A 20,820-nucleotide genomic window follows, 5' to 3' on the forward strand; every position below is an offset into this window, starting at 1 on the left:
TAAAGGAAAATTAATTTTTGGTTCTTTTTTTTTTTTTTGCATTTCCAAGGTCTGAATTGTGGATTTTTTCTGCCCCCCTCATTTCTGCTAGTGGAAAATTAGACTTCAGCTGAGTTTCTCTCTGTTTTGTGTAGGATCTAGATGATCCTTCCAACCCAAAGTTTCCAGTGATTCCATGATTTTATGGCCATCATTCTCTCCGTAGTAAAATCTAGGGTTTCAAGTGACAGTTCTTTAATTGTGGAGATAAAAATGGAGTGAGTTTGGCTTTTAAACTAAAAAGAAAAATTCAGGTAGGTAACTCTGAAATGAGGAATCTCAAAATTCAGCTTATCTGGGCATCCTGTGACAGGGCCTCAACCATTTTTAGGGAAGAATTTGTCTCTAAAATCTGATTTAAATCTACTTTTTGTTTAAGCAATTACCTAAACCCAGCAATTCTCCTTGAAAACTTTGTTCTCTAATAAACTGTTTCAGTAATATATTATTGTGCCTTTTTAGGTTTAATTCCTTTATACTTAAATTTGCCATTGTTGACAATAGAAAATGCTCCAAATATTTGAAGTTCTTAATCACCTGCTAATTTCAACTTCTTGGCAGTAATAATAAAGTAAAATTGAATTGTCTTTGAAGTATTTGCAACAAAAAAAAAAAGTGGGAAAAAAATTAAACACTTCTAAAGTACCAGGATGTTATTTTACAAAGTTAATGAGCCTTTTGTGCTGGGAGATGAAATGGTTTGATATGAAACAGGAAGAAATCGTGTAAAACTTAAATAAAAGGGAGAAAAATAATGTAAAGTAACTAATTGAAAAGACTGGGAAGCAATAATAAAAATAGACAAGGACTTTCAGACTAGAGAATTTAGACATTGGAGCCATTAGAAAACCTGAGTCTGGTGAATTCACAGCCATAAATTCCAGCATCTCCAGCTCACTCCAGGAGCCATAAATAACATTTCCCTGAGAGGGGAATCAGTGCAGCTCCAATCTCAAAGTTCACCTCAAAGCATCACCTGAGCTCTCACCCCTTCTGCACCATGTCTCTGCACTCAGGGCAATCCCAAAAAAAGGGTTTTCTGAGAGATGAAGCACAATGAGGGAGATTCTTCTGTAGAGTGAGTCTAGCCCATGGTAGAGGATATTAAATAGATTAAAGAAGAATTCTCTGTCCCCAGGTTTGGGGTGGGGTGGAGTCCTTGGGGAATATGAGACTGGCACTGTGTCTACTCAGGGCAAAGCTTTGGGGTGGGTTTGTGAGACTGGAAAAAGCTTTTTATGTGTTAAAATTCCTGCATCCTTCCTGATTTACAATTGTCTCCTATATTTCTTGAATTTTTATTTAACTTTTCTTCTTTAAATTCTAAACAGCCAGATTTCCACAGGAAAGGATTTAATTACTGGGATGTGGATGACATAAACAGCTTTATCCAATCTCTCTGGAGGTGGTTCCCTTTGCAGGTTTATGTCTGTCTGGTGGAAAGCTCCAAACCCTCTCTCATTCCCTTCAGGGCTTGGGGTTCCCTTTTTTCTGGCACCAGGGGAGGGTTGTTGTTCACTGATGTTGGGGAATGAGCTGAACCTCCTGCAGCATGGAAATTAAAGTTCTCCAAACATCACTGCTGCCTCTCCTGGGAAGTCTCTGTGTATCAGCCATGTCCTGCCACAACCTTGCAAGCAAATTACAGAAATCCAGCTTTTTATTTCCCAAACCCATGAAAACCTCCATGCTGAGGGACACCTAATTATTATCAGTGTCTGACTCATCAGCAGATCTCCAAATGCCTCTGGTTGTTCAGAGGAGCCTTAACATTTCCAGGCTGGACTAGTTCACCTCCACATTTTGCTGTTAGAAATAGCAAAGATGTCACTTGTCTTAAAATATATGGTCTGCTGTTCCATCCCTAAAGGTGCTGTTATGCCAACAATAAATCTGTGAGACACTGCAGGCAGAGTGTGGGATGTGATGCATTCAATATTCATCCTGCTGTGAGCCAGAGGAGGATCAGGACACTTTACATCAGGAAATGTCTCTCTCTAATTTAACAGTTTCAAAATGATGGGCCAAAAATCCAGCCCGGGAGGTTGTGGTTGCATCTTCAATTGATGTGGGGGCAAGAAGCCAAAGGGCTGTGTAAAAATACACTTGATGCCTCATTTCCAAAATGCAGGTCAGACTGGCTTGGGTTATTTCCCAACAGAATAGGGAGAATTCACTGCTATTCTGCTTTTTCCTTGTCTTTAATCCTGGAAATCCCCTCTGCTTCCAAGGTGGGGCCAAGGCCATCAGCAGGACAAGGGACAGTCACCAAGGCCACCTCTCTGTGCCTCTAAAGGGATTTATTTGATGGGAAGAGGCCACCAGGAATCAAACAGGTTCCACTTCCCTTGAGGAATGGGAGAGATACAGAAAATTTGGATCAGCTGTCCAGGACACTTGAAATAATCAGAAATAATTCCTCATTGACAGAGGAGAGAAAGGAGGGATCAGAGACAGAGAGAGATGAGGAAATTTCCTCCAACCTGGTGGAGAAGCTGACCTGGCATCCACACCCAAGGAACAGCCTGAGGTGCTGATGGGTGCTTAGAACAGAAATATGACATTAAAAATTAAAAATAAATTTTTCCCTCATTAAGATATTCTTGGCAACCTGCCTTGCACAACAGCTCCAGAGGAAGCAGCACAGTCCAGGAGCAGCCACAGGAGGAAAATGTGAGAGAGCTTTGGTGTGAAGAGACAATTATTTCATTTTATTGTGCACTTTGGACAGCTCTGTTCATTTCAGCTTCCCAAAATCCTGCCTGCATCTTTAATCCAGAAAGTGAAGGCTCTTTCTTAACATATTCATATCAAATAATGTTTAAATTTCAACAATGTCAGGAGATGGTTGTTGTACATCCCTGTAGCAAGTACACAGAATTTAAAGCAATGATCTCTGAGTTTATCTTCATCACCCTTCTTGCCTCTGGTGCTCTGCTTAGATCAGATTATCTCATTTAAATAGCAATGGGTTAGGGAAAAAAAAAAATCTGATCTGTTCCCTCGCTGTGTCACTGTGCATGCATTACTTTATTTTATTTTGTCCCCTAAGGCACTGCAAGAAAACCCTAAAGACCCTCGTTGAGACACATAAAAAAGCTCTGCTGGAAAATAAGAGTTGGAGAGAACATTATTCTTTCCACTATTTTTGCCTATAAAGAGAATATAGAGGGCAGTTTGATTTTTGAGTAATTGAATTGCCATTTTGAGGGGTAATAATACCCAGCTCTTCTGCACAGCACATTTAATCCTGAGATTTAAAATTAATTTAGAGGTCAAAATCATTTTCATTCTCCATGTCAGGTAGAATTGAGGTAGACACAAGGAGGAAATGAGTGACCAATGCCACCCAACACCCTGAATTAACTTTCCATCCCCAGCTCACAGAACTGCTCAGCACCAGGACTGGCTGATCCTCATCTTCCCACTCATTCCTATTATTGCTAAATTGATGTGACCCTTCCTTGTGATACAGCAGAGAAGTTTTGCCATGAGTGCAGTTTGGCTGCTGCCACCAGGAGTTTTTCAGAGTGAAAATCAGCCCAGCTCTGCTGAAATCAGTGGAGTTAATTCCTACCCAGGTATAAATTAATTTATCCCAGTGAAGTCAGTGGGAGATTTTGCTGTTCCTTTAATTGAGAGCAGGGCAGAATGGCTGTTGTGAGCTACTCTTGGTGCCTGGGAACATGGAACATTTACATTTTTAGCTATTTTTAAGTCTTTAAAAGCTGAACATGTTCATCTATCAGTGAGCTCCCAGTACCTTTTAACTCAGATTTAAACCTGGGACTGGGCTTGTTAATGAAGATCCTCTGGCAAGAATGATGAAGATGACAAAAAGTTTCAAAAATAAAAGCCTGGGGGAAAGGAGAAAAAAAAAAAAAAAAGGTTCTTTTTTTGGAGAAATAAATCATGGGTGTAAGAATATCTTGTCCCTCACACAGCTGTCCTGCTCCTCAGCAATTCAGATTCCAGGACCACCAAATTTTTCCCAAGAAATCAAGGAATGACAGGGGAATCCTGTGCTCTGAAAGACTGGTGCAAGTGCTTTATTCAGGGTAATAAAGAAGGGAATGATCTGTGAGAGGTACCCAAGGGGGCAGTGGGGAATTAAAGGGAAGGTTTGGCTCCTAAACATGTGGTTGTTGAGATTAGTTCAGCAAAGCTGGGCTTAAATGAGCAATTCCTCACTTGAATTATTTTCTATATCACAATATTTTACATATTCCAAGTTTTTTAGTCCTTAACATGCTGCTTGTTTGTTACTGAAGCAGCAACCTTGTATTGATTTAACAGAAAGTCTGATCCTGAGATTTGCATTTTTTTATCCTGGGGTTTACATTTCGCATTTAGATAAAACAGCATCGAGTTTCATTTAAATTGTATTTTAAAATGCTACTGAAGTCTGCCCTGTGCTCTGTTTCTTCACTTCAAACAGCTGCTGACTCATGCACTACATAATTAATTTAAGTATCATTTGAGGTTACTTTAATACAATTTCCTTGTAAGTACATGAGTAATATCCTGGCTATTTAGAGTTCAATGCATTAATTGCAGACAAAAGTCAGTTGTCATGGTTTCTATCACAGCCAAGTGTGAAGGGTCAGTCCATCCCCAAATCCATTATAACCTCAAAGAGTTCAGCTCCCATTCAGAGCCTGTTTGGAGATGAGGCTGTAATGAGCCACATGAGTTAATCCCATTTTTATGGCTTTATGAAGCAGGATTGTCAAGTTATATGCTTTTAATTAGAAGAAAGGTTCAGAGTTGGAATGAACTCAGAATACCAAACCCTCACTGTGAGCAATGCCCAGCCAGGCAGAAAAGAACATTTTACCTCACAATATGTTACAAACTGTTGATATTTTAATTAAGCACAAGGGATATTCAAGAAGGAGAATGGAGGGATGAATTTTTGCTTCCTCCAGCCACACTTTGGCCTCTGATCCCAGCCTGAGGAGTGTCAGGATGCCCAGGGTGGGATGAGGGTCCATCACCACTCCAGCAGGAAGCAAAGAAGGAATGTTTGCATTTGCTTTGGGCTTTAAGCAAGATTTTCCTTCCTTTTTGTGTATTTATAGCGATAGTCCTTATGATTCTCACCCATTTTTGGACATCATAAATAAACACTTTAATTTTCCTTTCAGTTCACAGTGATTTAAAGACACTTCACTCATATGGAAGCACTTGAAGGGTGTGAGATGAAATGTGGAATCAAAGCCATTAAATCAGTGCTCCCAAACTGGTCTGGTTTTCAGTCCAGCTCCATTTGCTGCTAATGTGGCCAAAAAATGTTTACATGGTGTTGTGACCCAGGTGACAATTGTTTTCCTTTCTCACTGTTACAGCTTAGAGTCTTTTTTAAAGCTGTTACCTGGATTCCAGCTTTCTTATGATCTTGAAAAGTGTTTTCCTGGTTCAAAGGCAGCACCTGGAGTTGTTTGAAATTAAAACATGTCCTGATGAAAAGCTCCTCAGTCACTTGTTCATACAGAAAATCTCTGTTAATTTTGGGAACTGCTTCTTCTTTCCCCAAGAATTATGACACTGATAGAGATTTATCAATCACAAACACTAATAGTGGAACATTTTACCTGTGCTGCAGCTCATGAATGGCAGCAGACTTATTAGTTTCCATAGCAACACCATCTCCACTTTCCAAGGTCAAAAATTCCTCCCATCCAATCAGTGGAAGAAAGTAAAGTGTGTCTTCCTGTGACTACCTGGATACTCTGCAAAAACAGGAAGAGATATTGGGCAATTAAAGTACAGACTCCAAATAAACACCCCAAATTTCCCCAGGTAAAACCACCTTCTGCTGCACGGTTTGGAGACTCAGGCACTACAAATGCAATAGGATGGGATCATCCTGGCATAAAAATAATTCCAAAGCAGCACAAAGTTGGAATGAAAATCCAATAATGTTGGGGCTCCTCCCGTGTGGCACAGAGATCTCTTGGATGGGAGGGAGTTTCTCCAGGTAGGAAAGAAAGATCTGCCTGTGCTCCCTGTGCCTGACAGTGTGGGATGGAAGAAAAGGTTCCATGGTCCCACAGTGAGCCCACCAGGATCCTCTGGTGAATGTGTTTTAATGTCAGCAGGTCCTGGTGCAAAATGATTGATCTCCCACGGGAGGAGAAGGGATCCCAGTGTCACACACACCCCATGTAAAGAGAAAAAAAAACCTTTTCTGTGTGAAGTTTTATCCTTCAGAAACGAACCATCCTCCTGTAAGGATTTACATAACAATTTCCTCTAATTTCCTTTGACATTTCAGTCAACAGATGATGAATTAAGGCAGGAAAAAGAATCTGCTTGGCCTACACTCCCAAAGGGCACACGAGTGATTTACTGCTGGGGATCAGTTCATAAAGCAGCTGAAACCAGAAATCACTTAATAAAATGAGTTTACAAAATTGTAAAATCATTCCAAACCTTTTAAGTGCTGAAAATTTTCCACTGAGAAATTACAATTATGAGCCACACTTATGGATCCATGTTCTCTTCTCACTCGTCTCATTTTTCACAGCAGTGTGAAAAGATCTCATCCAGGGTTGCCCTGGAACTTATTGCTGATAGGAGTGAGAGAGATGTTTTTTTAGAAAATTGAGAAATCCAAATCTCCTGGAAGCCATCCCTTTTCTCTAAGGGACTTAATTTTGTTAGTATTTTCTATAAACTGCACCTAAAAATTGCAGGTGGTCTCAGGGGAGGCGCTTAAAAACCCGAGGAACTATCAAAACTTGACAAGTTTTGGGAAAAAAGGATGGAAAAACCCCAGAGTTTCTTTTTGCCTTTCATGATGTCCTACTTCGCACACAGCTGTGATCTGCTGAAGAACATTTGCAAAATTTATAAGTGTTTGAAAGGAAAAGGATTAAAACCACTAAATTATAATTCTGTGGAAGTAGAAACAGAGAAGGATGAGCTGGGCTGTACCTTGATACATCAGCCCTGCCCCAAGCAGCAGGAACTGCACCTAAATACCCTCAGCCAATATTTCCTTTCTTTTTTAACACTTGTGGTGTTTTTTTAGAGCCCTTGCCTTCAGTGCAGGTTCCACTCCAGCCCCTCCTTTAAACCACCTGTCGATACTGAAGGTAGGCATTGATTATTTCTGCTTCAGTGGCAAACCTGGTGCTTTTCCTTATTGAATCACATCATATTTATTTCACACCCTTTCTCCTGCTTGTCAATATTTGTCTCGAAGCTCCTGTACGTATCTGTGATATCTGAGACAAAAAAAAAGCTTTACATTTGTTTTCCCTTGTCCTCCCTGGACAGAATATATCCCTTCAGATCAAATAAATGTAAGATAGGATTTTAATTAATTACTTACTCCTCCTGTACTAATTTTTGACTTTACCTGTCCCAGTTTTAGCTTTTTTTTTTTTTTTTTCCTGGAGGAGGGAGATTCCCCAGGCACCCAGGACCTGTGTGTGCAGCAGGTGAGAGGCTCCAATTGCCCATTTGCTGACAAACCATCCTGCTGGATGCCAAGCTGGCTGTCAGCAGATAACAACCAGCGTTTGTCTGCAATTTATCCCCTTCTGCTGCACTTATTGCTGTGAATTTTGCACATTCCCACGTGTTTTCCTTGGCATTTCTGTTTGGATTTCCTTCCTGTGCTGGGTATTTTTCTGTGCTTGTTTTCTTGGACAGGGAGCATTTCCCAGTGCTGGTCCCACTCAAATTCTTTTCCTCAAGATCTCTCAATTAGATCAAGTTTCTGGTCCTTCCACATTGGGTGTGTGAGTTATTTAGTGCAGAAATCCCTCCTAAAGGTGCAAGAGTTTCCAAAGAAAATTGGGAATGGAACTTAGACCATCCAGAGTTACTCAGGTGCTTCCTGATATTCCAAACAAAAATTATTCTAAACAAAAAATAGCCAATAAAGGCCAGACCATCCTTTTCCAAGAGGACAGATCCTTTTATTTATTTTTTTTTATTTTTATTTTTTCCAAGGAAATATCCTTTTGAAACCCTCCCTGCTTTCTATTCTCCTCTTGTTGGGTTATGGGCGAGTCTTTTGGAACCCTGAACCAAGAACCTGCAGCTGCCAATATCCAGAATATCCAACCCAAACTCTTTGTATTCATACAAGGTATTGATCAATCCTCAGAACTGTAATTCTTCTGCTCCTAGGACTGCAAATTTTGGTGCATTACTGTAAACACACACACATATACACACATATATTTCCTTAAAGTTACCCAGCTGTTTCACAACCTTCCCTTTGACAAACACAAGGACTGAACTGGTGAGCAGGCACTTAATAATTTTTACAACATCTTTCCAACAGCAGCTTCCATGGGATTATTTACTGTCAAACTAAATCAAGAATAAATGAAAAAACTGAAATATTTATAGCATAAGAAAAATCTGGTTCAGACCAGAAATCCCAGACTGGCTTTAAATCAAGAAATGTAACAAGATAAATTCTGCCATCATACCCTTTGTTTTCTGGATGTGCTGCTATCACTTACTCTAATTGTTATGCCACAGTTTGAGCAGAGAGATGGATGGAAAACAAAACATGTTAAATATGATCATGGGGGAAACATTACATTTCCCCCTAAAATCCTGATTGTGTGTCCATTTGTCAGCAGGATGTAATTTATACAAATATGTTTGTTACAGAAGTAGGCAACATCATTTTTTGTTGTTCTCCTATTAGAGAAAACAAGTACATAGGAAAGAATTCAGTTCTCAGATAGTTTATATCAGTCATTTTCACTTCTTATCTGTGGGGGAAGGAGAAATATCTGCTCCTGAGACATCCAAATGCTGGGACAGCCAGGGATACACAGGAGGTGAATAAATGGGATAAAATAGCAGGTCAGCAGTGGGGATGAGTTGTGCAGCCCCTGCTTCTCCTTGCAGGGAAATATCTGGGAAATATCACTGGAAAGAAAGTACACAGAGCTAGTGCTGCCATCAAACATTCCCTCCTGGACATCTGGGAGACTGAAAAATTCAGGCTAAAAGTGGGATTTGAGTGTTGATTTGGCATTTAGCACACGGAGGGGAAAGCTCTCCTGTTGTGTGGCTGAAGGTTGCAGTTGTACAGATGTTTTCCTTGGAATTTGGAAGGGAATATGATTCATTTATTAATTAAAATAATCTGACATATATTTAACACATTAAAGTCAGTGCCAATATCTTGTTCTTTGCTGAGCCCAACCTGGTGCCAAGGCTTTGGTTTTCAAGACCCTTAATTTCTACAACCATTTATTTTTTGAGCAACAAAACATTTGCAAGACCAAATCTGTGATAAAATTCAAACACTCTTCTGGTGTCATCTGAATTCTCCTGGAAATAGCCCCCATTCCCCACTGCTGCCACAATTTTCTGTTAAGTTTTCTGAGAGCAAAAGTTGGTTCAGGTGGTGATGTGACATTGAACTGGGGTAAAACCTGTCAGGCCCTGGCAATGATGAGATTTTGCTCTCAGCTAAATTCCAGCAAATTGACATTTTTACCCATGGCAAAATGTAGCTGTGCTTGCAGAAAGAGCAACTTTTTGACCTGGTGGAAGAAAAAAAAAAAAATAGAATATTCAAGAAGAGGGATTTGGGGCCAAATTCCACAGTGGTGGAGGTGAGGGAGCTTCACCCCAGGACTGGTTTATTGGGGTGACCACCCATGGAATGAGATCTGTGTGGGAGAATAAAGGAATGGAAATGTGGGGAGAAAGGCTCTAACCCAGGCAGAGCATGCACAGCCTCATTCTGCAGCCTCAGCTTTCCCTCCCACCAGCTTCCACACATCTATATTATCTCTAGAATTTGGCCTTCCACCCTTCTTTTTTTTATTTTTTATCCCTCATGTGCCAGGAAATGAGCAGAGTCTGTGGCAGCCAGGCTTGCATTCCTGGCACACCATTGCTCCTGATCTCTCCATTGTCTCCTGAGCACCTGATTCCAAGGCATCTAATGTGAATTTTCTCATGAATGCCAATGATATACAGCTACATTTTTCTTTTCAAACTTTTTACCCCTGAGGCGCTTTCTGCACTCAAACTATTTTCCAGCTATCCATATCAGAGTGAATAGCAAACACTTGCAACCACCAGAACAGGAGCAGGAGCAACCAGTTTTCCAGGCTCCAGCAGGATTTACTATGCTGTTGGAGTACTTACTGCTTATTTAGAATTATTGAACCATATTTTGAGGGAGAAAAGCACCCTGTGCTATTTAACAAAGGTTTCTGATACTGATCACTCCTATTTTTCCTCTTGCACAAAAGGACTTGGCTTTTCATTTGGTTTTCACTCCTGACTGCTGTTGCTTACTTTTCCCAGGGAAAAGGAAAATCTTGTGGCTCATTTGCAATTCAAATTCAGCACATAAAGCCTTCAGGGAGGGTTTAAATCTTGTGTTTTCAAAACATTTTCCTAAATCCGAGCAAACAGCTCGTTGTGTTTCAGGTGACATTGAGATCCTGCAGGGTGGGACACTCCTGCTGTCTCAAAATCCCCAAATTTAAAGATTTGAGGAGAAATGGGATGGACTGTGCTCTGGGTGGACTCAGCAGCACTGAAATGTCCTGGCACAGGGAATTTGGGGTGCTCACCCTGGAATTGCCGGGTTGGACATTGGGGCTGGAGCACCTGGGACAGTGGAAGTGTCCCTGCCATGGCAGGGGTGGCACTGGGTGATTTTTAAGGTCCCTCTCAACCCAAACCATTCCATGATTCTAAGCATCCTTGTAAGGATTGTCACCTTCTTTAACAGTCAAGTACAAGACACAATAAAATTAAAAAAAAAAAAAAAATTAAATAATTTTAGAATTATTTTGATGTTTTCCCCTGCATTTTAATTTTCACAGCAAGGATGCTGAGAGAGAAACCCTCCTCTGCCATCAGTGCACTGCAGAACGTGTCCATGTGCTTCAGGATCCACTGGAATTGCTGGAAAGGTCTCAGGGAGTGCCATGAGTATGTGAGCTGCTCCAGGGCAGCAGCCAAGCTTGTGTGGCATTCCCAGCTGTAAATAACCCTGGCTCTGCAGGCAGGAGCCAGAGAATTTGCTGTATTTATCCCAAATGCAAAGACTGAAAGACAGAAACCCCAGTGGGCTTGGCAAACCAGCATTAAAATGTCTTTCAACAGCAAAGTGCTTAAGTGAAAATGAATATAACCAATAGAAGTAAATATATAATATATATAATATAACCAATATGAGTAAAACCAACCCAGTCCTTGTGCTGAACCCAGGTGCAGTGATCTCATACAACCACATTTGTTGACAGCTTTTTAAAAAATTTATAAACTATGCAATGCCAGTAATCAGCCTGAAGGGGCTGATTGCTCATTCTTTGGCTAAAACTGTGCTGCTCTCATTTTAATCCCTAAAGAAGTGGGCATGGACCTCCAACACCTGTGTGAAATCTGTCCTGGAAGTGTTGGTGGGATGAAAACATCAGTCCAGAGCCCAGAGATTTGTGGGAGCTACAGAAGAGAATGTTCTCCATGTGAATTAGAGTAAAGGTAATTTCCAACTACAGGAAGATTCTCTCCTAATCATTTAATACAGTCTGCAGCAATTATTGAGCAAACATTGAGATGGAAAATGTCTGATCAAAAGGTTTCCAAGGCCTGGCTGAAATGTAAGTGTGGATCAATTTTCAATTCAATACATTATGAAATGTGGTTTTTGAAGAGATCTGAAGGTGTTAAATCTGACAATATCACTTTCAAACCAATTATCACATTTCTTTTAACATGTTCACAAACACTGAAGCTGCAGCTCCCAAACACTGGGAATGGAGAGCACACATTGTTCTTCCCAAGTGAAAAGTTTAATATCTTCTTCATAACTATGAGTAAGAGAGAAAAACTCCTTCCAAATATTATCAGTGTAATAATGATAAAATAATTGATGCTGTTTCAACTGAAGTCAGCAGCAAAGTTCCCATTTCTTCAGTAAAAAGAGGATCAAAATTAGAATATCATCAAAAGACAGTGTGCAGGTTTCTTCAAAGACATCTAGGCTAATAAAGGAATTGTTGATAAACTTTTACAATGGTATCTTGAAGACTTCATCTCTTTCAAGATCTGCAGCAGTTGTTTCTCTGTGAGCCTGATATCCCAGCAATGCTTTCATTTGTGCCACCCTAAAGTCTCTTATTGGGTGTCTGCAGTTTAATCTTTTGCTTCTTCACATCCATTATCCCAGATCTTTTTATTAAAATCCTTATTAAAAGCATTGTGATATCTTTATGGGGCTCTCCTTTCCAATAAAACAATATCTTTAGTATTTATTATTTTTGCTGCTGCATTCTTTACACATCTGGTCCTCCAGCTGCTGGCCTTCACAACACCTTTAAAAATAAGAAAAGGCAATTTCTTTGCCCTCTGGACACAGAGAACCCACCAAACTTTCTTCCCAAATGGAATGTGGAGTTGAGCAAAGCATCCCTGGAGTTTTGGAGTTTCAGCAATTCTCTTTTGAACCAGGAGGTTCAAGGCTTGGACCAACACCTGCAGAAGGGGACCAGGGCATCCCCCTGCCACTCCTGCCTCAGAAATTTCTGGATCAAGGGCTAAGATTTGCAAAAAACAAAACAAAAAAAAATATTGAAGTGAAGCTGAAGCTAATTTTAGACAAGAACCTGGAAATCTGCCAGATTATTAACAACTGGCTTTCAGCCTGTCAGGAAGTATTAATAGCACCATGAAAGGAAATTATGAACTGCAGATTTCCCCCGAGAGCTGTCAGGAAATATTTGGATTTTTTAACAGCCCTAAACTGCAGTGCAGCAGTAAATGAAGTGGCCAGGACTCGTTCTGGGCTGACCTGGGTGGCCACAGATTTAAACCATGATTAGTGGAATTCTAACCAATATAAATAGGAACAAGCAAGGCTGCAATTCCAGGGTGACTTTTAGATTAGCTGAACCATCCATGACCATTATTTTTGCCCAGGATGAAGCCTGTAATCATTTTATTTGCATTTGTGCATGCAGGGGTGTCAGGAGGGAAAGTTAATTTCAAGGCTTATTGTTTAACAAGTAAATGATTCAGTGTGAAATGAGGATCCTTCCCATTCCCTTCCTCCTTGGTGATGCTGTTGCTATCATTTAGAATCTCTTGGATAATGAGGAAAAGGAAGAAAATAATCAGTTGGTTTCTGGATGAAATTGGACTTAATTCAGCATAATCCATGTATTTTAAGATAGGGGATACAGCCAAGTGGAATAATCAGTGCAGTAAACAGATTGCTTTAATGTCTAGACAGGTTTCAAGATGATCTGGAGATGGGAAGAGGAATACAAATGATTTATTTCTGCTGGTGGAAGGCAGGAGAGGAAGAGGAGGAGGGAATCCTTTAAACAGCCAAGGGGAAAAGCTGGAATTTTAAAGGATCCCCCATGGAAAATCCAGAAGGGTTTGGGTGGTACAGAAGGGAGGAGCAGAGGACTTTAACACAAACCACTGTTTTGATTTTGAGAAGATGGTTGTGTTTCAAGTCAGGGAATAACTTATAGATTTGTTTTGTATTTAAGTTGGCAATTGGAGAAGAAAACTTAATTATGAGCTTATATTTGAGTATATTGGAGAATAACATGTCAATGTGAGCTAAATAGAAATACAACTTTAGAGAATATTTTGGTGCATTTAAAACAAGACTTATCTATTTTCCCCTTTTTATACTTTATATTTTTGTTTTTGCTCCCAGTTCCATGTGAGCATCTAAATTCCCTCAAAGTCACTTCAAAGTCAGCTCACATGACACAGATAATTGTATCAAGCTGCTTGAAAATCATGATGTAATCCTAGCCTAAATTAAATGATTTGTGATTATTTGCTGTTTATTAATTAATTTCTTCTGCAGTTCGTGCTCTTTCCTAGAACTCATTTATGAGCTGGTTTTACCAGTGGGTAAAAGAAAGAGATAGAGAGAAACATTAATCCATTTTATGACTTTAATTACTATTAGAGTCCTGCTTTGCACATGGCAGATGATTTGTTAGAAATTGATTTTATTCCTGGATAATTGCCCTGCACTCCAAACAAGTCACACATGCAGGGATTGATGCATTTGCATCTGCTGGATGTGCAGCAGACAATTGCTACAAACTCAGAACAGGTTAGAAAAGCAAAATGTTAGCTGGAATGGTAATCAGGATTTAGGAATGTTTTCCCTTCCTGGGTGCACTGAAGAACTTGAACTTGCTGATCTGGAGGTGCTCTGGGTTTTTAGCAGGTAAACAGGGTTGGCTGCTCCTGGGTGAGAGTAGGAGAACTTTGACCTTCATGGAAAAATGCAAATTTGCACCAGCTGGGAACCAGGACCAAATATCTTTGGAAGAAGAACTCTTTAAATTTATCTGGTTTATGATAAGAATAATAATTTTACTTAGAATCTCCTAATACACAGAGAGCTATGTTTAGGATGCACTTATTTATGTATGCAGTTATTTAAAATAAATCAATTCTAAAATTCAAAAACGTGAAGGGCAGTGAAAGGCCAGGACTGGATATAAATATTTAGCAAGAGATTTTTTTCCTGGCAGTGATTTTTTTTTTCCCCAAGAGGCAAAACCTCCTTTTCATTTCTGCTTTATTTCCTCATCCATTAAACTGGACATGGAAATCTAGCAGGACTTTCACCTGTTGCCTTTAACACCAGCTCTCCAAGGAGCCTCTTTTATCCCCTTCTGCTCAGTGCTTTCATCTCCACTCTCTTTATTCAAAATGTATTGTTGGAATCACAGGGAATAATTGAGAGGAGACAATGCCAAACAATCTGTTACAATAGAGGAAAGAAAAAGTGAATTAAGCACTGCAGCCTCACCAAGGCCACTCTGAGGAGCAGCCACTTGGCCAAGCCTGATGAAAATGGTTTTGCTGATTCAATGTCCAAGTTACAAAGGGGTGCTGGGGGGTTATTCCCATCCCTCACCACCTGAACACCCAGGAAAAGGGCAGGGAAAACTCACAATTCCCAGAGAAACCTGCAGGGTGGAAATTCCTGAGGGTTTGAACATTGTTATTGTGGCAGTTAAAGGGGGCTGGTGAAAATTCACCTCCATCTTTAGCTGCTTCTCCTTCCCTTTGCATCCCCCTCTGTGTTTTCCATTCCACTTTTATATCTGATTTCTGTGCCCTTCCCAAGCAGCTCCTGCACCCTTCACCCATCCCTGGCTGTGCTGTTGTGGTGGCACAAAAAGTGAAATTCCTCTGGTTTCATTCCTGCATCACACTGTTTGTTGTAAACTCACATTTGCTGGATCAGCAAATTTAGGAATATCAAAATCTGTCTTTCCATAGCAAAGGGATTTTACCCCATCCTCTTATCATTCCTTTCTCCCTTATCAAAAGCAACTTTTGCCTTTTGGAGTCTCTACTAAAGCACATGTTTTCACCAAACCTCTTACAAAGGTTGTCCTTTGTTTTAAGCCAAAACCACTGCATTTAGAAGATGAAAAAAATGTTCTGTTCCAAGAAATCTGTGAGTGCATTCATTATCAAGGAATCCCACTTTCATTTTTCACATCAATGCAAACAAGTCTACATCCCAAATTTCCCCTTCAGTTTTTAAAGGTGCCCAAGATAAATTGCCATCAAAACTGGCAATTTAACACTGGTAATATTCCAGAGAAAAATAAGGATTTGTTCAAGGAGAACATTGAATTTAAGGAGTCTTTGGAATTTAAGCTCCTTGCTTCAGGGTCTGTCTAGTGCCAGGTTTGTGGAAAGGCTCCTCCATGGCAGAAATTGCTAATTTACATTTTTTCAGGTGCATTCTTTGCTGTAGGATCACTCTTATATCAGCTGCCAAACATGGATTTTGGTGTTTGGCTGAATTCGGGCTACATATCAAAAGGAAAAAATAAATAATTTGGAATAGTTTGATTGATAAACCTGAACAGTGAAACCCCCATGGTTACATCTTTCCTTCCCCTCTGGTGAGTTTCTGAGGGACAGGGATCTGAAATATTTAATATTGAAGTTTCCTGCTCAAGATTTTCTCTAAACACTCAGGAATCTGTGCTGGTTGTTCCATTCCAGGAAGGTTCAGACCAGTTTCACACCAGTTTGGCACCAGTTCAGAGCCACCTTTGGAGCCTTGGCCAACCCCAAGCTGGTGCTTCCCCAGGATTATCAAATCCATCCCAACTACTGCAGAAAAAAATCATTGTAAGAGCCTCATTTTCAGCCTCACATCCCTGCAAAGCTGCTCCATCAACGAGTTTCTACACATTTCCTTGGAAGTGCAGTGCTAAAACCCCAAAATAGAGTTTCTCTAATGGGCTCAAAAGTGCTTCTGGTTTTGAGGCAGAGATTTTGAGGAGGATACCAAAGTGAAGTGCCTGCACTTTGTCAAGCTCATCACACATCCCTGGAGTTCTGCTCTTAATAATGCAGATTGTTTCCTGGGATACTGCAGCTCTTCCCCAGCTTCTTGTCATCCCCATGGCTGATTGTGCTCATAAATTCCTCTAATAACTCCTGCTGGTGTCACTCTGTGTCACTCCGAGCCTTGGCTGGCTCCCTCTCGCAGCCCAGGCTCTCTCACAGCTTCAGCAGGAGTTTAGGAGATTGAATGGAGATGATAAGAGGGAGATGGCCTCGCTTTTCAGCCTTAAAAACATCCATTTACTGGTGCTGATCTAAATAATGGACTATTTCTCTTTTTTGCTTGACACATAAAACAATGTTGTTACCTCACTGTGACACAAATCCATTTTTTTTTCACCAGAGCAACACACAAATTGTTTCTATTCTTCTCTTAGTCTGCTCCTCTCACAAAAATCTGTTATCCTTTAAGGGAAATGGCAAGTTTGGGGTCTGAAGGGATCCACTGCCTTTAGCTTTTCTTTCTTTAATAGGCAAATCAGTCCTCATCAGAGTGCAAGTTCATCACCACCTATTTCAATCCCTGGACCAGGCAAATCTCTCAGCCACAATTGCACTGTGTGGAGGGGAAATCAGCCAGGAATTAATGGAGCTCAGGAGCAGCATGCCCAGCCCTGGGAAAGGGAAATAAACCCCACTGATTTCAGCAAGATTTAGATCAGCTTTCCAAAGACTTGGATACTCATGAGGACCTACAGAGAAAAAGCTCCTTTTAAGTTTTTGTGTGTCTGGCTCAAAAAAAAAAAAAAAAAAAAGCATAAAAAAGAAAAAACTTTGCATTTGCTCCGAAGTTTTGCTCCTTTGCTGTGAAATTACACCGGGAAAAATGATGTTGTGTAAAGCCAAAGAATATTGCAAAGGGAAAATTTGTATTAGGAAAAGAACATCTTAGCCATGAGCAGCAGGCACTGCAGTGAATTTCCTCACTAGGGTGGGGATCCTTCATCTGAGAGCTTTTCCAGCCCTCCTGAGCCAAATCACCAAAGCCATGCTGATCTTCATCTGAGCAGACTCTCCTTCCCTTCCCTTCCCTTCCCTTCCCTTCCCTTCCCTTCCCTTCCCTTCCCTTCCCTTCCCTTCCCTTCCCTTCCCTTCCCTTCCCTTCCCTTCCCTTCCCTTCCCTTCCCTTCCCTTCCCTTCCCTTCCCTTCCCTTCCCTTCCCTTCCCTTCCCTTCCCTTCCCTTCCCTTCCCTTCCCTTCCCTTCCCTTCCCTTCCCTTCCCTTCCCTTCCCTTCCCTTCCCTTCCCTTCCCTTCCCTTCCCTTCCCTTCCCTTCCCTTCCCTTCCCTTCCCTTCCCTTCCCTTCCCTTCCCTTCCCTTCCCTTCCCTTCCCTTCCCTTCCCTTCCCTTCCCTTCCCTTCCCTTCCCTTCCCTTCCCTTCCCTTCCCTCCATTCCACTCATCCAGCAGGAAACTCCTGCCAGGAAATAAAGAGTGTGCAACAAAACCTGAACATCTCTTCTACACTCATTCCCTGTCCCAAGCTTTATATCCTCATCATTTTCTTGGATTATTTTTATTATATTATCTGATATTATCAACTGTGACATCCTTGTGGCCAGTCTGGGAAGCTACAGGCTTGATGGAAATAAAAGTTGTCCCTTCAAGAAAATTCTGGGCAGTTTGTTTCTGTTTCCTTTAGTCTCATTAGGCTGCCACCACAAGATAAATGGTTTGGGTTAAGAGTAATTTAGTTTATGGCACAATAGGTATGAAAGGTTATTCCTTCTTATGCCCTCCTCACATAAAATCTCCCTTAAAAAAAGCAAAGTCTTTATGTCTCAATAAACAGAAGCCACAGAGAAATTGTGTAACAAATTACATATTGGATAACCATCTATAAAATTTTATTGGCTTATGAGGTTTGCATTGATTTGAATTTTACCCAAAGCATTACTGCTCCTCCAAAACACTGAGATAAAAGCAAAACAGAAACATCCATTACAGGGTTTTTTAACAGTATAGCCACAAGGAACATCTCTGAAGAATGTAAATTCCTGGGAAGAGCCCCAGATCCCCTTGTCCCTCCCTGTGTGTGACTCAGAGATCAGCTCTGGTTCACTCTCCCTGATGCCTGGAGAGGCTGCCTGGGACAGGCAGAGTTAAAGGAATAAAGCAGGGTTTATTAAAAACCCTTCCAAGGATTCCCCTTGGGCAGTGCAAGAGCCTGGCCATGGCTGCACCCAGGATGGATCCCAGCCAGGAGTTTCACACTTTTATCAGTTTTGCTCCATTTCCATTTGGGGTTCACTGTCCAACCCCAGCTCCAGGCTCTGCAGTCCCACCCTCCCAGATTCTCTCCCCAGTTCTCTCTGTTTGCACTTTTTGGGGCTGGAGCTGCAGCCTGTCCTTGGTTCTGGGCTGGGCAAGGATTGTTGTGTGTGCTGAGCTGGGAGGAGAGCTTGGGACACTTTACATGGAGTTCAGTCACTAATGCAGTGCAGAGTCTGGGAATATAAAAACTCAAACTCGAGGCATGATCCCAGCCCTGCCCAGGCTGGGTGTAGTGCAGAGTTAGGCTGGGCCTCAGAGGAAAGCAAGGGTTAAACCCAGAGCTCTGGGGGCTGATTGTGCAGCAGCATCTTCTGAGACTTTCCTGGAGGCATCTCCTGCACATTCTGTTGACTGTCCATGGTCAGCCCAGGCAGGATTGGGCACAGCAGTTGGGGACTAACCCAAATTTGCACAGAGACAGGAGAAACAACCCCCTCAAATGGCCCAAAACTTGAGAGTGGCAGCACTACAAGTGACCTGGGAACCTCCCTGACACCCTCCTGCATTTATGCAGAGCAAGGTTAATTTTCACTCTCTCATGCCAGGTCAACAACCACGACCTAAATAGATTTTATTCCTGATTATTTTTACACATATTTTAGTGCCCCTTTTTATTTTGCATTTAATAGCTGTATATCCCATTACAAATGCTTTGTTACCTGTCACACCCTTCATCCCAGCTCATTTATTCTGAACCATCCCCAGACTGGGCTGTAATCCATCAGAGCCAGACACTGATTATTGGAGTGGGTAATTGCACAGGCTGTGGCCTGGCCTGGGCTGGGATCAAACACCAGGACTGGCACTGCAGGGAAGGTTTGCTGCTGGTTCTGCCATGCTCCATCCATCACCAGGGCACAGAGGGTTAAACGTTGCTGCCTCAGCCTCACCTGCCACCAGGTGTGCAAATGATGCTGCTCCAAACTGCCCTGCAGACACAGGGTCCTGGAATGGTTTCAGTGGGACATTAAATTCCTCTGATTCCACCCCTGCCACTGTCCCAGGCTGCTCCCAGCCCTGTCCAGCCTGGCCTGGGGCACTTCTGGATGGAATAATGTTAATTAACACCAGTAATGACAGATTGATTGTGCCTCACCTCTTTGCTTTAAGGGTCAGGAGTTTTTATTGCAGGTACAGAATAAGCACGACTGCAGAATTCTACTTTATAAAGTTCTACTTTCAATTTATATATATATACATTTGTATTAATTCAATCAAATATAAAGCTCTGAATCTGCCTGTGAATCCAACCCAGGCCTTTCTCTGGATGAAACCTTCCTGCTCCTGGCTCCAGGAAGGGTCAGTGGGACTTTGTGCAAGGGCATGGAAAGACAGGGCAAGGGGGAATGGCTTAAACTGAAGGAGGGCAGGGTCAGATGGGACACTGGGGAGAAATTCTTCCCTGTGAGGCTGTCACAGAGCAGCTGTGGCTGCCCCTGGATCCCTGGAGTGTCCCAGGCTGGGCACTGGGGCTGGAGCAGCTGGGACAGTGTGGTGTCCCTGCCATGGCAGGGTGGCACTGGGGGATCCCCAAGTTCCCCACTCTGTGTTCTCTGCTGTTACCATCTCACAAACTCCTCCTCAGCTGCTTTTTGTCCTCTCAAAGTATTGCTTTTGCCTCTGGATTCAAGTGAGAGGGTTTATGACTTACTTCAGTGATCCCAACAGGGCCCTGGTTAGTCAGGGCTGGGGCTTTATTTTTGGGTATTGCTGCTGCTTCCCTGGCTGCCCAGCCCACCCCCTCAGCATCCTCCAGCAAAGCAGTTTCCTGCTAATTCCTTTCAGGGCTTAGCTGGATTTGGAATCAATCTTGCTGAGAAAGTCAGCCAGACAAAGAGGTGAAATCGTGACAGGCTTAGTCATTTTGATTTTGCCTGAATCAGTGAGAAAGGTGTTTTATTTTTTATTTTTTTCCCTTAGTTCTTGCACTTCAAATGTAACTTTTATTCTGCTAATTTTTGATTTTTGAAGTTTGATTTTGGAGATGTCTCACCTATGTCTTCCAAATCAATCTCCTGAATCCCTAACCCAAAGTCTAATATCATCCATTATTCAACACCTTCAGTAAGACTAACTTGAAAATGAGTAATCTCTGAGTAAAGCTGTGCAATTAATGCTGAAATATCTCAAGTACAGAATAATTC

The 20,820-nt window shown here is 41.5% G+C and overlaps 1 protein-coding gene across 1 annotated transcript in view; it reads right to left on the reverse strand.

Moving 5' to 3' along the window:
* LOC130258232 (contactin-6-like) overlaps window positions 1-20,820 on the reverse strand; it is a 122,902-nt gene that overhangs the window by 94,439 nt on the left and 7,643 nt on the right. Inside the window, exon 2 of the mRNA XM_056501415.1 lies at window positions 5,634-5,771. Coding sequence (XP_056357390.1) covers window positions 5,634-5,688 — 55 coding nt within the window. The 5' untranslated portion in view covers window positions 5,689-5,771. The remainder of the gene's footprint in view (window positions 1-5,633; window positions 5,772-20,820) is intronic.

The sequence above is a fragment of the Oenanthe melanoleuca genome, chromosome 12 (assembly GCF_029582105.1).
Source record: "Oenanthe melanoleuca isolate GR-GAL-2019-014 chromosome 12, OMel1.0, whole genome shotgun sequence".
NCBI lineage: Eukaryota > Metazoa > Chordata > Aves > Passeriformes > Muscicapidae > Oenanthe > Oenanthe melanoleuca.